General features: G+C 40.2%; 1 protein-coding gene across 1 annotated transcript in view; it reads left to right on the forward strand.

Moving 5' to 3' along the window:
* LOC115474248 (connector enhancer of kinase suppressor of ras 2-like) overlaps window positions 1–16,648 on the forward strand; it is a 768,489-nt gene that overhangs the window by 703,816 nt on the left and 48,025 nt on the right. Inside the window, exon 18 of the mRNA XM_030209634.1 lies at window positions 7,629–7,700. Coding sequence (XP_030065494.1) covers window positions 7,629–7,700 — 72 coding nt within the window. The remainder of the gene's footprint in view (window positions 1–7,628; window positions 7,701–16,648) is intronic.

A 16,648-nucleotide genomic window follows, 5' to 3' on the forward strand; every position in this document is an offset into this window, starting at 1 on the left:
AGCTGTGGTAAGCGCATGCTAGCACTTACTGCAACCTAATAAAAAGGCCTCTTAATGACCTTACTCATTATTACCATTTTCAGATAATGTATAAACATGTTAAAAGCAAAAACAGGAATAAGCCTCTACGTCAAGTCCAAGATGAGTAGAAAATATGTCTGGTGCACAAAGCAAAGAAGAACTTGCCAGCACTGCAATCTTGGTTCACAGTGCAATATAAGATACGGATACGGTAAACGTCATTTATTTACTGATCCTGGATGCTGTTTTCCATGTCTGTATTTTATTTTATACTTTTGAATTTAGAGCCTGATTTGTGACCCCCTGAAGCAGGTGGCTGCGTCCATCAAAACACGGCATATGTTGGGGTTTTTTGACTGGTGCTTTCAATAAAGAATTTACTTAGATTCATCTCCATGGCTGGAGGTTATTTGTGTCAGCCTCTACTCTTCTTGGACTTAAATATGTTAAAAAGCAGCAGTCCTAGCACAGACCCCTGGGAAACCTCACTATTTACCCATCTCCATTAAGAATACTCATTGTTTTCTCTCTTTTAACCAGTTCTTAATCCACAATAGGACACCTCCTATCAAAGTACTCCTGAAAATCCAGATACACAATATCAACCAGCTCATATCCAAATGCAGCTAATACAACTTTTATCCACATGTTTATTCACCTCTTCAAACTACTACTAAACTACTTTATCACCACTTGCTTAAACTGCAAGACACAGGTTTCATTCATGTGATGTTTCTACCAGCACATTACACAAAGGCCTAAACCAGTAAAGCAAAGCTAGTCTTGCAATTACTTACCAATTCGTGTAGTATTGTTTACCTCGCAGTGACAGCACTTAGTGAGTTTCACCATCTTTGTATATGATAATAAGTTATAACTGAAGAAATTGGAACAGATATGTAATCCTTTTAAAGAATATACTGTTTTCAAAATGTTGCTGTGTCTGAATTTAAAATCTGAAGAAACATGCTGCCTGATATGTGAGATGAATATGAATGTTGCAAGAGGTAGTTATTTTCAGGCTCAGAAATTTCCACTAGAGAATACTGGCATCAACAGATCTGTTAAACACCCAACAGGTAAGAGGTGATAATGTAGAGAGCAGCAGCTTCATCCCTCCAGCCGTGAATGGAGATGAATCTGTCACTCACATTTTAAGATGTGGCAGGGTGAATTAATGAGGGAAGGAAGCAAGCAAGTGATTTGCAATAGCGGTGCACTCGTACTTTTAAAAAATGAGATGTTGACATTTTCACCTCTACCAAGATAGGCATAAGTGTGTGCCTCTTTGAACTTGGGGTTTGTATGACTGATCGAGAGGGCAATTGTGCTTGGTTGCATGTTGTATGGCTCCTTAATTAGCTCTTCCTAGATGTCCAGTTATGTGAACATCCTACACATACACAGGTTGTTTGATCACTGCTTTCACCTGTAATACAGACTCTTCGTTCACCTGAGTTCTCATATAGGGGGGAAATTATCAAATTAGGCTACTATGAGGACAGGTTAATTTACCACAGGGACTACCATGAGGACAAATTAGTTTACAAAGTTGTACTATTTTAGCACAGTTCCAATTTTATGCAATGAGACCTAGTTACTAATAACCCAGGTTAACAGTAAAATAATCCATCTTAACAGTAGCCCACATTGATAACTTCTCCCCTAAGGGGCATAGTTATCAACCCAGGCTTCTGTTAAGACATGTTATTTAACCACTAAGGGGGTAACTCATCAGTGTTGGCTACCATTAAGACAGGTTTACTGTTAACCTGGGTTATTATTAATTAGGTCTCATTGCGTAAAATGGCACCTGTGCTACAATAACATGAGTTGTGGTAAAATAAGCCATCGTGGTGGTAGCCCACGTTGATAACTTCCCCCCTATCATGATATTTTAACACAGGTCTCATTTTAGTCAATGAGACCTAATCACTAATAACCCGGGTTAACAGTAAATTAAGACATCTTAACCATCGCCCATTTGATAACTAAGTGGGGAAGTTATCAATATGAGATACCGTTAAGATGGATTATTTTACCTCATCTTGTGCTATTTTAGTACAGGTTTCATTTATGCAATGAGACCTGGTTACCAATAACCCAGATTAACAGCAAAATAACTGTTCTTAACTGTAACCCACCACGTTGATAACTTCCCCACAAAAGTGCAAATAACTCACACTATCATTATTGCAGGTTACCTCACAAATTAGTTACTAATGAGCCCCGTTATTTCAAGTGGGGCTGATTCACTTAGAAATATGCGGCAACCTGCAATAATGATAGGTCAGGATACCAAGGTTTTGTGAATCAGGGCTTTAATAACCATATCATTAAACTTTATTTAACCAACTTTTCCTGGAAACACACAGAAAAATATAGGATGCCCTACTTTTATGAATTCTGACTGTAAAAGTTTTTGGAAAGGGTGTAAATCATTTGGGGGTTAAGATTTGATTTTGAAGTGGCAAGCCAACCAACAATATCCCAGATGAGATGATGAAGTCCATAGCCAGTGTATTAAGGTATGAATGGGTTTAGAAACAGGATAGCACACACTAAGGGGAGAAATTATTAATGTGGGCAACCATTCAGATGGGTTGTTTTACCACAAGTCGTGCTGTTTTAGCACAGGATCTCACTGCATAAAATGTGACCCTGTGGTAAAATAACCTATCTCAATGGTAGCCCACATTGATAACTTCCCCCTTAAAAGATAGCATAGCACATTTTATCATGTGTGTGAAACTTACTACACACTATCTAGCACTTCAATGCATGTTTTTGTGATTGCAAACCCATTGCTAATCAGCAAACAAATCAGAGAAGAAAGCTAATTAGCACATTAAATTTCATACAGGTGCAGTTTATGCCAGACCTCACTACACCTCAAGGGCATCTACTTAAGGTTATTGCAAAAAGCTTGCAATTTCTTCTTAAGGGTCTTAATTTCCATTCAGTTTTCCCCATAGACACAAGCTTGCAGAAAACCTTTAGTAAATAAGTACCTAATCTTTTTACATGGAATTTGATGCAGGATCCATTTGCATAGTATGCAAATGACCCCACACTATAAATAAAACATCTCATAGTATCAAGCTACTGTATTTCTACAGAAATGTCCATAGGTTAGTACATTGGTTCCACTGTTTAAAGCCTTTTGTGACTGCCCTGAGATTATGCTGATGATGCACTGATGGAAGATAATGAATTTGATTGGATTGACTTTTGTTTCAAAGGAGTAGGAGTATTTATTTAATTTTGAAGGGTTTATTTTGTATTTTTGTTCAGTTAATTACCACAGTTTTTAAAATGGGTGATATGACCTTGTTTCGATAATTTCCCTCTGTTTAAGAGCTCTTCACTATCTGCAGTATAATAAAGCCAGCACTGTGCTTTTTAAGTTAGTTGGAAGTTATCAAGGTGGGCTGCTGTTTAGTAGGGATATTTTACCACAACTTGGGTTATTTTAGCACAGGGTCCCATTTTATGCCATGAGGCCTTGTGCTAAAATAAACCGACTTGTGGTAAATATCCTGACTAAACAGTATAGTTACAGTTAGATAATTTATAGCCCGCTAATACCATTCAAGATAGTTCATAGTGGATTACAACCAAGATACTCAATTACAATAAATCTAGGATGTAACATTCTTAAAAGTGTCGAAACCCAGAAAAAATCTAAATTTAAAAGGCAAGAAATTCCACAACTTAATGGCCTGATATGCAAAAGAACAATAAATAACTTAGTTGAGGTGATACCTCAGGGACTAGGAAAAAAATGAACATACATAGTGACATAGTAACATAGTAGATGAAGGCAGAAAAAGACCTGCATGGTCCATCCAGTCTGCCCAAGACAAACTCATATGTGTATACCTTACCTTGAATTGAATTTGTACCTGTCCTTTTCAGGGCACAGACCATATAAGTCTGCCCAGCAGTATTTCCTGCCTCCCAACTACCAGTCCCGCCTCCCATCACCGGCTCTGGTACAGACCGTATAAGTCTGCCCTCCCCTATCCTTGCTTCCCAACCACCACCCCCTCTTCCCCCCACCTGCTCCGCCACCCAATTTAACGAAGGGGCAATGTATCCTTGGTGAATTATGCACATAAAATTATTATCAGAAGTCATTCATTTTTTGTTTCAATTATTTTATTTAGCAAACATCATCCAAGTTATTCATTGTTAACTTATCAGAACCATTTATTTATTTATTTGCTGAAAAAGAACTATGATATTGACCAACATTAGAATAGCATACAAGAGAAATCATATATTGCGGGACCGACCATATACAATCTTTTACAGTAAACATCCTAATTTAAATAATATCCTAGCCTCCGCAGTAAGCCAATGCAACTCAACAAGATTTAACTCTATCTGATTTCTTAACAGAAAAGATTAGGCAAACAGCCACATTTCGAATAGTTTGAATTTTTCTTAAAATAGTGAGTTTTGAATCTATTTTTTGATTCTGCCTTGCTCCTAGTAGTAAAAACTTTATTTTTTTCCCCTATGAAGGGCCCTGTTTACTAAGCCACACTGTATGTACACTAACATTTTAACATGCGCTAAAAATTAGCACGTCCTAACGAAAGAGACACCCTGGATGTCACTAACGTTAGCATGTGCTAATTTTTAGCACACACCATAAAATTTGCTCGCCTACAGTGTGGTTTCATAAACAGGACCCTTAATCTAAGAAAATGGGAAGCCCGTCCAATTGGTAATAATTGAAAGACAGTAGCCCATGTTGATAACTTTCCCCTTAAATATTAGCTAAAGACTTCTGGATAACATTGGCTCTCTTTTTCAGAAATGGTTTAAGGCACGCTTCACTTTAACAAAGGGGCAATGTATCCTTGGTGAATTATGCACATAAAATTATTATCAGAAGTCATTCATTTTTTGTTTCAATTATTTTATTTAGCAAACATCATCCAAGTTATTCATTGTTAACTTATCAGAACCATTTATTTATTTATTTATTTGCTGATGCCAGATAGAGTTTCCTTTCACTACCTGTGTGGCAAAGATCAGCCTTGCTTAGCAGGAAACAGCTATCTATCCTTGCATCAGTGCAGGAATTCCTTCAGATCACATTAGCATGCCATATGCATTGTATTTTTTCAGCATAATACAACTATCAAACAGATATGTGACAACTGGAGCACGAACTCAGTTAAGTGAACTCTTGATGTTTTCATTTTTAAAATTTCTAATTTTTTTTTATTTTGAAGTTGTTTTCTCAGAATGTTAAGCATTAACATTTTCTTTAAAGTTCAGGTATCATGGTGGCTTCAGTGCAGCTGTTTCATTTCCAAGTGTTCATGATTAATACATCAGTTCATGTAAATGTTTTTCTTTCTGCTAACTAGAAATTAATCTGGAACAATCATTTTATAGGGGGTTGATATTCAAAGCGATTTAAGTGTTCAGAAATGGCTGCTGGCTGGTTAAATTGCTCGTTTGGGGCTAACTACTCATTTTTGGCGGCAATTAATAAAACCAGCTATTTTGGGGGCATTCCAGGGCCATAAGTGCCAATATTCAGTACTTAACTGGACAAGGTCACCACGTAAATAGGACCACATAAAAGTCACTCCTATCTTTATGCAGTTTGCCATAGTTAGTTAAGTGCTGAATATCACACTTAGGGGCCCTTTTACTAAGCAGCAGTAGGGCTAACGCGCAGGTAGCGTGTGCCAAATTGGCAATACCGCAGGTGTAGCATGGGTGTCCTGCATTGATGCATTGTTTCCCATGGTAGAAAATAATTTTCTATTTTCTACCATGTGGGGCATTCCCAGCGGTAATCTGCAGCGCAGCCACATTGGCACACACAGCCTGATTACCACATGAGTAGCATGTGAGCCCTTACCGTTAGGTCAGTGGGTGTCGGTAAAGGTTCAGGCAATAAATAGCCACGTGCTACTTTTAATTTTAGTGCACGGCCATTTATTGCCCCATTAAAAAATGCCTTTTTCCCAGCCGTGGTAAAAAATGGCCCAGCGCACACCAAATAATTTTCTATTTTCTACTGTGTGGGGCATTCCCAGCGGTAATCTGCAGCGCGGCCACATTGGCACACACAGCCTGATTACCACATGAGTAGCATGTGAGCCCTTACCGCTAGGTCAGTGGGTGTCGGTAAAGGTTCAGGCAGTAAATAGCCACGTGCTACTTTTAATTTTAGTGCATGGCCATTTACTGCCCCATTAAAAAATGCCTTTTTCCCAGCCGTGGTAAAAAAATGGCCCAGCGCACACCAAACACTTGCACCCACACTACCACAGACCACTTTTTACCGTGGATTAGTTAAAGGACTGACTAAACCAGCTATGGTTTAGCCAGTTCTATAAACTCGGAAATTCAATGCCAGAGCCTGGACTTAGCCCAGTATTGAATTTCTGGGCATAATGCTGTCAGCGGTCAGCAAAACACTGAACGCAACCATATCAACCCCATTACATATGTCTTTTTAGTATTATCTGAATTCTTTTTGTCTCTTGAAATACTTGAATATATAGAATGACATGATGCATATATATTTTTTTCTCTGTGATGGAAGATCCTCATCTTTTTCTGTGGCCAACTCCATTTCTTTGTTGTGCTTGGATTTTTCCATGCTGTTTGGTCCCCTCTCTTTGTATCTTTCTCTACTGGTTGGGGCATCAGTGATCCCCTCTGGAACTGCCCCATGCCTGCCTGAGTTAAAGATGGTGCTTCTGCCTCATCCGTTACACAAAGTTACAAAGAGAAAGGAACCAGAAAGTCCCAGGGGGTGTCAAGGGTAGGAGAGAGTTAGCTTATGGTACTTTGATGGAGGGGGGCTTGGATGAATGGGATGACTTGAATTAGGAGGATTAAGTTAAAGAGGGAGGTCTTGATCCTAGTGGGCTTAAGGGGAGGTTTGATAGGGGTTTATGAGCTCTGGTGCAGATTGCATTGCCACACATGGAGGTTTTCTTTTTTTTTTTTTTTTTTTTTGGGGGGGGGGGGTTATCAGCACTGCAGTGCACATTATATGCCAAAGCTTTGCTCTGTGCAGTAAATATTGGGCAGGTGCTGACCATGTCCCCAACATTTACCACACAGGTTTTGCACTTACTGAGTAGAGGAGTAGCCTAGTGGTTAGTGTAATAGACTTTGATCCTGGAGAACTGGGTTCAATTCCCACTGCAGCTCCCTGTGACTCTGGGCAAGTCACATAACCTGTATATACTATGTACATTGCTTTGAATGTAGTTGCAAAACCACAAAAAGGTGGTGTATCAAGTCCCATTTCCTTTCCCTTACTTCTGAAGTGCAGTAAATGCAAAAACTTAGCACCCCTTAGTATACAGGCACCTTAGACTACAGGATTATGAATTTGTACTCTACTTAAGTTCTGTATCACTTCATATTTAGAAATCTAGTGCTTATGAAATGCATCATGCATTCATAACTGTATCTACAGTGCCTCAGCATAAAGCATATGGAGTGACAGTCTACATCCCCCATGCAATCATGTTACTGTGCCGTATTGATATTTGAATGCCTCTGCTGAGAAGGTGTTATATTACCCATCAAAACTACATTTTCTTCTTTTTTTATAGTGCATTCAAAGCATGTCATCCGAAAATTAAGAGCTTCTTCTTTGCAACTGACTGTCTTGAAGAAATGAATAGGTAAGATGTGCTTTGCATAGCACCAACACTGATATCCATCCAGTATGCGGGTACAAAAGTACCTTGCTCCAGCTGAACATCCAAAATATTATTCTTCTGCATAACACTATGGGGTATGTCTACTAAAGGGCATTAAGCCCTAACATTTGCTTAGTGCATGTGAAAACACCGCAAAACGTGTTAAAACATTTTGCAGTAGGTAATCTTTATACCCTTGGATTCTATATATTGTGCCCAACTTTGTTCACACATCGGAGATGTGTGCGCAAATAAATTGAGTAATGAGCTCAGGAACATCAATAATTGGGTGCTAACAATCAATTCTTGATGTTAATAGTCTTGAACATTTGCATATGCATCTCGCTGTATGCTATTCTATAAAGAATGCATATCTGAAAAGGGGGCAGGACCAGGGTCGTAGTGTTCCAAAGAGTTACAGATTTGATAAACTTTGCCCAAAGCACACCTAAGTTGGGTGCTGGCATTGAGACTGAGTTTAGCAGGCGTAACTACAGCATGCAAAAGTTAGGCGTGGGATCCATGCCAAATGCTAGTGTAGTATTTTCTCATATTTCCAAAAAGTTGAGTTATGCATATGAATTTGCATATGTGCATAAGTAGAGATTTTAGAAAAGGAGCAACTTATACAGTACATATAGATTGTAGAATACAGGAGTTTCTGTACACGGAAAGGTGCCATGCTCAGCTTGATCCTTCATAGTTTAAGTGCATTCCACATTTTACTTCAGTAATAGATGTATACCTGAGCACTTTTACCCTTTAGCTCTATGTCATACATTGCACTCCACTACCTTGTCTTTAGGAGCTGTGACTTGGTGAAGTGCATGATAGTGCAGATTTGAAGTGCCAAGTTCACCTCCCCTCTACCAAAGTGTGCCTTCTATGGAAAGCTTCTTAATTACCAGCTACAGTGTGTGCAGGTTTATAAAATGTGCCACATATATGCAGGACAGGCAGGGGTTTGGGATTTTAGCTCATGCATTTTTTGGTAATACCTCAAGTCAAGATATATTCAGGTACATTAGGTCACAGCTGTTTATAACGTTGCGGCATATATGTATGTAGTATCAATTAAATAAGTACGTTCCCACTGTAACACTGCTGTAATTTGGGCATGTACTTTTATACAGTCATCCTCTCTCTTTTTCGTAGCACCAAATATGTTTATCCTTGACAGTGCTATATATATTTTATAAAAAGCTCAGCATTTCAATTCACTTTTCCCTCCTCCTCCCCCCCCCCCCCCTGTCAAAACTGAGTCAAAGGTCTCTTCTAATCATCGGGCCTCAAAGTTGTTTTTATTACTTGTGAATGACTGGTCTGTCAGGAACAAAGTTGAAGTTCTGAGAGATTTGCTTCAGGCCTATTGTCCTGATTTGTTATGTGTAATGGAGAATTGGTTATATGATGCCATATTAGTTAATGAACTTCATCCTGAGGGTTACAATATTTTTATTAAGTATCATGTTGGGCGAAAAGGAGGTGGTTTATTAATATTAACAAAGCATGGAATAGCCTTCACACAGAAATCCATCTTAAATTCTAGCATGTGTGAGGTTCTGTTTCTCTCCTCTCCAGAATTAAATATTTTTCTCTGTTATTGCCCCCACCCCCACCCCAAGGTTCTATATGCTGAAGGCTCTATTATTTCTGATATTTTGCTTACTAATGACATTTCTTCACACAATACCAGCTTTCATTTTGATTCAATTGCCACTGATTTCGTTATTTCTGGTTTTTTTAAGTCTCATTTTGGTTTAGGCTGGAAACAGATTCTTTGTTCTTGTTCTCATACTGCAGGTCATTTACTGGATTTATGTTTTTTTGGACGTAAATTTTCTAAATAGCCATTCTGGGGTGGAACAGAGGTGTGGTTTTGAGTTAGATGCGTAATTACAGAATAAGGGTGAACCGCACATAAATTTAGATGCGGGCATTTGCACCACATTTTCATTGGTGCAAATGGTGGTGCCTAAATCTATATGTGATCATAATGCTTAACCATTATTCTATAAACCATGTTGAACTTTAAGCGCAGCTTATAGAATAATGCTTGAGCAGGTTTTTTTCAGTGCTGAATTTTTTAGACGCCATTTACTGAAATCTACCTCTTTCTTTAAAGAATAGTGCGTAAGTATAGTTCTGTGCATAACTACAAATTAGTGATAATTAGAAACAATTAACGCCACTTAAGAGCTATCATTGATACTTAATGTCAATTGGCACCTAATTTAACAATTAAGTTAGGCACTGAACTGGCACTATTCTATATCTTGTGTGCCTAGATTTACATGCTAGTCATAAATTTGGGCATACATCTTTATAGAATCTGCAGGTCTATGGTTTGTAAGTTATTAAAAGCTTCCATTTCGATTGTTTCAGAAATTATTATTGCACACAAGCATGTTGTATTATAGATGCTGAATACATCTTGGAAAATCCTGCAACTAATCAGACTTTTAGTTATCAATTCAGATGTGTTATTTTCATTAACAGAACTTTCTGCGAGAAACAAATGCACAGCATAATTTGAAAAGATCCCCCACCTTTAATTTTAATTAGAGAAAACAGCAGGGTATTAATAATTTAAACTACATCCTACTGATTTAAAACACATACAGTAATAGGTATCAGGGAACATATTTCTTAACAATTGATTACTTTTATTGCCAGTTAACATTTGATAAGAAAGAAATCCCAAAGGCTGCTATTCTGTGAAAACTGGAAGTTTGCAAAAAACTATGCATAGGAAATAAATCTTCATAGCACAAAGTCAAATAGCCTCCAGATCACACCAGATCTCATTTTTGCAGCATGAACAGATATCCTCCAGGGCCACCATCTCTAGTTCCTTCAGCAATTGTGGAGAATTAAAGATAAAAATAGAAACAAGGCTCCCAAAATCTTTTTTTGTTGACCTTGTTTGAAGTAAAGCTCAGTAGCTCTGACATTTAGGGTACACAAGTGAGAACATTCTGTATTGTTTTCTAATCTTTATATTGCTACAGACAAATCTCTCAAAATAAAAGACTGCAATGAGGCCACTACCCATTGTTTTCAAATGTATTGGAACTTTTATATCACCTGAATAGTTCCCGATCTGATAAAATTCAGCTTAACATGATTTCTAAGAGCTTTTAGGAGATTCAAATGCAATTTGTACCACTTTTACAGAAATGGTCCTCCAAAGGTATTTTTTGAGTAGGGCCTTTCTGGAATCTCCTTTTGAATCTGTAGGGCTGCTTAAGTGAAGGAAAATCCAAGAGTAATACTTTCTCTTACTTTCATGGTTGTGTATGGCCAAGTGGGGAAAAGGAGAAGACTTTTTCAAATGCCTATCAACCGGCTCACCTTTATTTTTTTTTCTTTTATTTCATAGTCCAACATCACCCTCCCACCATGATGATCAGCATTTCTCTCCTTTCCTCCCCTGCCCCTTTGTGTCCAGCATTTCTCTCCTTCCTTCCACCTGTCGTTTTCCCCTCAATGTATCCAGCATCTAACTACTACTACTACTACTAAGCACTGTACACTGAACACATAAGAGATAGTCCCTATTTGACAGAGCTTACAATCTAATCAAGACAGACAAACAGGAGAAATAAGAAATAAAGGAATTACTTAAGGTGGAAATGATAAAACAGATATGGCTACTGAACAAGTGAATAGGAGTTAGGAGTTAAAAGCAGCCTCAAAAAGGTAGGTTTTTAGTCTAGATTTGAAGAGGGCCAGAGCTGGAGCTTAAAGTACTGGTTCAGGAAGTCTATTCCAGGCATATGGTGCAGCAAGATAAAAGGAACGGAGTCTGGAGTTGGCAGTGGAGGAGAAGGGTACAGATAAGAGAGATTTACCCAATGAACAGAGTTCCTGAGGAGAAGTGTAGAGAGAGATAAGAGTGGAGAGGTACTGAGGAGCTGCCGAGTGAATGCACTTGTAAGTCAATAAGAGGTGTTTGAATTGTATTTGGAAATGGATAGGGAGCCAATGAAGTGACTTGAGGAGAGGGCTAATATGAGCATAGCAACACTGGAAGAATATAAATCCAGTGCAGTGATGCTACAGTCATCATTACAGAAGACACATCGCGACTGGCAAGAGCTGGGTCTTGAGCACCTGTGCATGCTTAAGTGTGCTACCTTCTGCTCTCTCTGAGCTTTCTCTTTCAGAGGGGGCAGAAGCCATCAGGCTCTGAGCATGTGCAGATGCATGAAGTCTTGATTGTGATGCATCTTCTGTAATGCCGTTTGTAGCTGGTGCCCTGGGGAAAAGAAGGAAAGAAACTAAACACCTCATGGTTGAGGAAATGAAGGAAACTTTTGGTGGTGCCGTGCCACCTTTGGCTCCTCCATTCCAATGCCTATGTAATTACAGATCAAGAAGATGTGATGTCAGCTGTCCTGTGATTCATTAGCATGTAATAAACACATTTAAGGAGTAATTCTTTATAGATCACCTAAAGTTAGGCACCGGGATGACAGGGCCGGCCCTAGGGTTTCTAGCGCCCTCCTGCAGTCTATTAGTTGGTGCCCCTACCCATCCAGGGGCGGGATCACTATGGCTCTGCCCCCACAGTAGACACACCCCTTTTACCAGCCATGGCATCATTGAAAATATTACACCAGTATAGAAGAAAAATAACTTAGCACACAGACCAGGAATTAGGAGAACAGACAGTCTTGCCAACTCTGAAAAACAATGTGTTATCAAAATTTCAGAATCTAACAAACAGATCCCTATTCAGACACTTGGCCTTGCAGTCACATATGTAGAACAGAGATAGCCCCTCTTCAAATTCTTCAAAAATTAATCTGAAATCCTAAGAAGTTAGACTCTGCATGCAGCACAATAGCCTTCCCATCCAGCACAGCTTAGGATCTAGCTAGGGCAGACTTAATCAGCATAAACTAACATATTCTACAATCTGAGTTGGACAGACTAACAGGAGTTACTGAAGTGGGAATGAGAGATAGGAGATTGGTGATGGTTAGGAATTGAAAGCAGCCATCTAGCCCTCCTGTCTTGTGAGTTGTGAGTTGCTGTGTTGGGGTGGGGGTGGAAAAGGGTGGGTCAGGTGCAGCACTAAACAGGAGTCTCTGACAAAACAAGGGTCCAGGCTGTGCTGTGCTGTCTCTGAGCCCTCTCTGGGCTGGATTCCAGCTCCTGGTTTCACTCTCAATCTCAATGTGTTTGGAGCAGTGAGGTCCTCTGACAAACACAACAGGAGGATATTTCTCTGCTTGGGAGGGGGAAGGGGACTGGACAGAGAGCTGACAGCTCCTGCTTTGGAGCCAGACTGAGATGAGCAGGAGAGATTAGATAAACAAAAGCCTCAGCAGGCGCCCTTGAAGGCAGACGCCCTCCTGCAGTGCATAGCCTGCTTACTGGGTTTGACCGGCCCTGCGGGATGATGCACGCTAAGTGCAAATTCTATAAGGGCAATCACGTACACAGTTGCTTTTATAAAATACTAGCATAAATCCGCATATATGTGCCTAACATTAGGAATTAGCACCTACACTAGCTCAATGTCGGCAGTTAAGCATGTAAATGTTATTATTCCATAACCCGACAAAGGGCAAGTGGCACAGCAATAGTGAAACGAGGAGCCTTTTGTCGCGCTTGGCAGAGCACGCTGAGCGGAAGATGAGAATGAAGATGTCTTTAGATAAGTGTTAAGCCATTATGACTGTGCTGTAATGCTTTTTTTTCTACACCCCAATGCTACAGAGTGATAGTCTAGGATTATAAACGCTGTAGCTCTACGACTGGAATCGAATTTCCATGTGGGGGCATTTAGCACTGAGGCTGATTTAACTCTTTGATGCAACAGGGGTTGTTACAGGCTTTTCCCCCTAATTCTATATATGGCGCTCAAAACTGCACGCTAAAATTTGGGCATGCGCCCCAATTTGTGTGCACAATTTAATGGCACAATGAGCCAATTAATGCCAATAATTGAGCACTAACAATCAATTATTAGCACTAATTGGCAACAATTTGAATTTACGTATGCATCATTATAGTTGTAATTCTATGAAGATGTGCAGTGTTATAAAATAAGGCAGATCCACGCCTAATTTAGGTGTGAGGATTTACACCAGGTTTCATTTGGTGTAAATCCTTGTGGCCAAAATTGGGTGCAGTGCCCAACTTTGAGTGTCATTCCAAGCATCCACCACTCTCTCCGTGAAGAAGTATTTCTTCACCACGGAGAGAATGATGGATGCTTGGAATGCCCTCTCGCGGGAGGTGGTGGAGATGAAAACGGTAACGGAATTCAAACATGCGTGGGATAAACATAAAGGAATCCTGTTCAGAAGGAATGGATCCTCAGGAGCTTAGCCGAGATTGGATAGCAGAGCCGGTAGTGGGAGGTGGGGCTTGTGGTTGGGAGGCGGGGATAGTGCTGGGCAGACTTATATGGTCTGTGCCAGAGCCGGTGGTGGGAGGCGGGGATAGTGCTGGGCAGACTTGTACGGTCTGTGCCCTGAAAAAGACAGGTACAAATCAAGGTAAGGTATACACAAAAAAGTGGCACATTTCTTGGGCAGACTGGATAGACTGGGCAGGTCTTTTTCTGCCGTCATCTACTATGTTACTATGTATTTATAGAATAGCACTTAATGCTTATATTTTCTTTTGTGCCCACATTTATAGAATTTAGTCCTTTATGTCTATAGTAGAGAATGACACAAGGATGGGGACCCACAGTTTACCACGGGATGGGGACAGGGATAAAGCCCATGGGGAGAGAGCCCAAGGGGATGGGGCAGGGATGGAGACAGAGCCTGCGGGCATGGGGACAAACTTTGTCCCCATCCCCGTGTCATTCTCTAATGCAGATGACAGTGTTTTGATTTTTTGGAAAAGCAAGCAAAAGTGCTGGCCAAAACTGGCAAAACTTGCACGGGGACTCCTATGCATTCCTGCTACCAGCATGTCTTCTGAGAAGACATTTTCTATTGTGGGGAGGACTATGGAACACAGGAGAGCTAGACTGAATCCTGAGATTGTTGATGACTTATTATTATTATTCTCCACAGATTAAAAAATCATGATAGTGCTTCATAGGGCATATTTCTCCCCTGCTAGGTCATACAGAGCAGGTTGTATTTTGGACATTTTAACAAGGTGGATTAGGGTTCCTTGGAGTAGGAGAAGTCAGCTATTGTTGGGGTCGGAAGGGTAAAGGGATGGCAGAGGAGGGGTATTATAGTTGCTCGTTGTTATTATTGATATCTATTTGTGATTTATAAACAGTTGTACAGAATATTGTTTATTTTTCTACTTTAATAAAAAGATTCAAATATAAAATCATACGTGTTTGAGGCTTGTGCAGATGAGGGCAGCGCCCATGGGGACAAGGTGGGGGCGGGGACCGAGCTTAAAGGGTTGGGACAGGGACAGAGCCTGTGAGGATGGGGCGGGGACAGGGACAGAGCCTGTGAAGATGGGGGGATGGGGACAAACTTTGTTCCAGTGTCATTCTCTTGTCTATACAATCATATTGTAACCTGTAGTGTTGAGCAAGCTTGGTTGTATAGTCAGATTTTAGACTTGCTCCCTCTGAGTAGGTTAGATTTTGTAGTATTCTATAACCTACATACATACATAATAGACATACCCCTGGCCCCCTCCATGCCCTCCCAAGTCCATATGCCCATGCAGATGCACACTCTGGATTCTGTGCACACAATTTATAGAATACCATCTAATGGCAGTTATTGGTATAACTATTGATTAGTTCCAGTTAGTGCCCATTAAGACCAATTATAGCCCCTTGGTCATTAATGCCAATTAGTTAATAATGCTATTAAGTTACATGCACAACTGACATTCTATAACTTGGGCATGCAATTTTGCGCACTAAGTGTAAAATTGTGTGCACAAGTTTACAGAATTAGGGGTTAATGGATACATTCCTGCAACCAGGTTATAATAGTGCTAATATCCACAGAAATCTAGTTACTTAAACAAATTGTGACTTGATGCTGGTGTCTGAAAATCCTGTTGGTCTGCAGAGTAGTCCACCTTATTGAGACATGGCAGATGAGCTACCTATAAGGCTTCATTTCAGGAAATATGGCTTAAAACAACCTTCCATCTACTTTTTATCAAATACTGGAGGAAGTAGAGCAAAGCTGGCCATGCATGGATCAGTTCTAGCTCCCTGCCTGCCCAAAGAAATAGAATAGGTCTGCCATCTGTTTCTCATCTCTTCCCAAAGAAGTAGAACAGAGCTAGGCCGCCTTGAAAACTCCAGGGTATACTCTCCTGTCAGAGCCATAAACTTCCCCCTATACAAAGAAGCTGTACTGCAGCTGTTGTTGACAAAGTGCCAACTTGTTTCAGAGGTCATCTTCCTATCTGACTGTCTGGGCTCCCTTATAGAGACCAGGGAACTTGTCACACATGTTGGCAGAGGCAGTGTTCTCGGGTTCAGGCTTAATGTTAACTCACTCCCAAAGGAGCGGTCTACTTCTCCTACAGAAGCTGAGCCCAATGGGATCTGCATCAAACCAGTCCACAATTCTCCCCTGCAGGTCACAAAGAATCAGTGGAGCCAATCAAGGGCCCTGCTAAGGACTGTGGAAGTCAACTCACCTGCTTCCCCCTACATTTCCCCAGAACGAGGAAAATAGAAGCAAAAGGTAAGAGGCACCACAGCACAAGTCTAGCATGCAGCCACCATCATGTATCCTCCTACAAAACTGCCTTCCACTGAACCACTAGTAGTCATTCCCAACATACTTAAAGCTCAATCTTCCTTCAAAGTCAACCCAGAGCCAATGCCCCATTTGGCTACTGGGATCGACATCTTTCAGACAACACATAAGAACATCCTAGCTATTCTACATCCCATCCATGTTTTATAACACCATTCTTCATAAAGGTGCCATAGTCAGGCCTGATGACAGGGGGAGGGG

This window comes from Microcaecilia unicolor, chromosome 7, assembly GCF_901765095.1.
Source record: "Microcaecilia unicolor chromosome 7, aMicUni1.1, whole genome shotgun sequence".
NCBI classification, from domain to species: domain Eukaryota; kingdom Metazoa; phylum Chordata; class Amphibia; order Gymnophiona; family Siphonopidae; genus Microcaecilia; species Microcaecilia unicolor.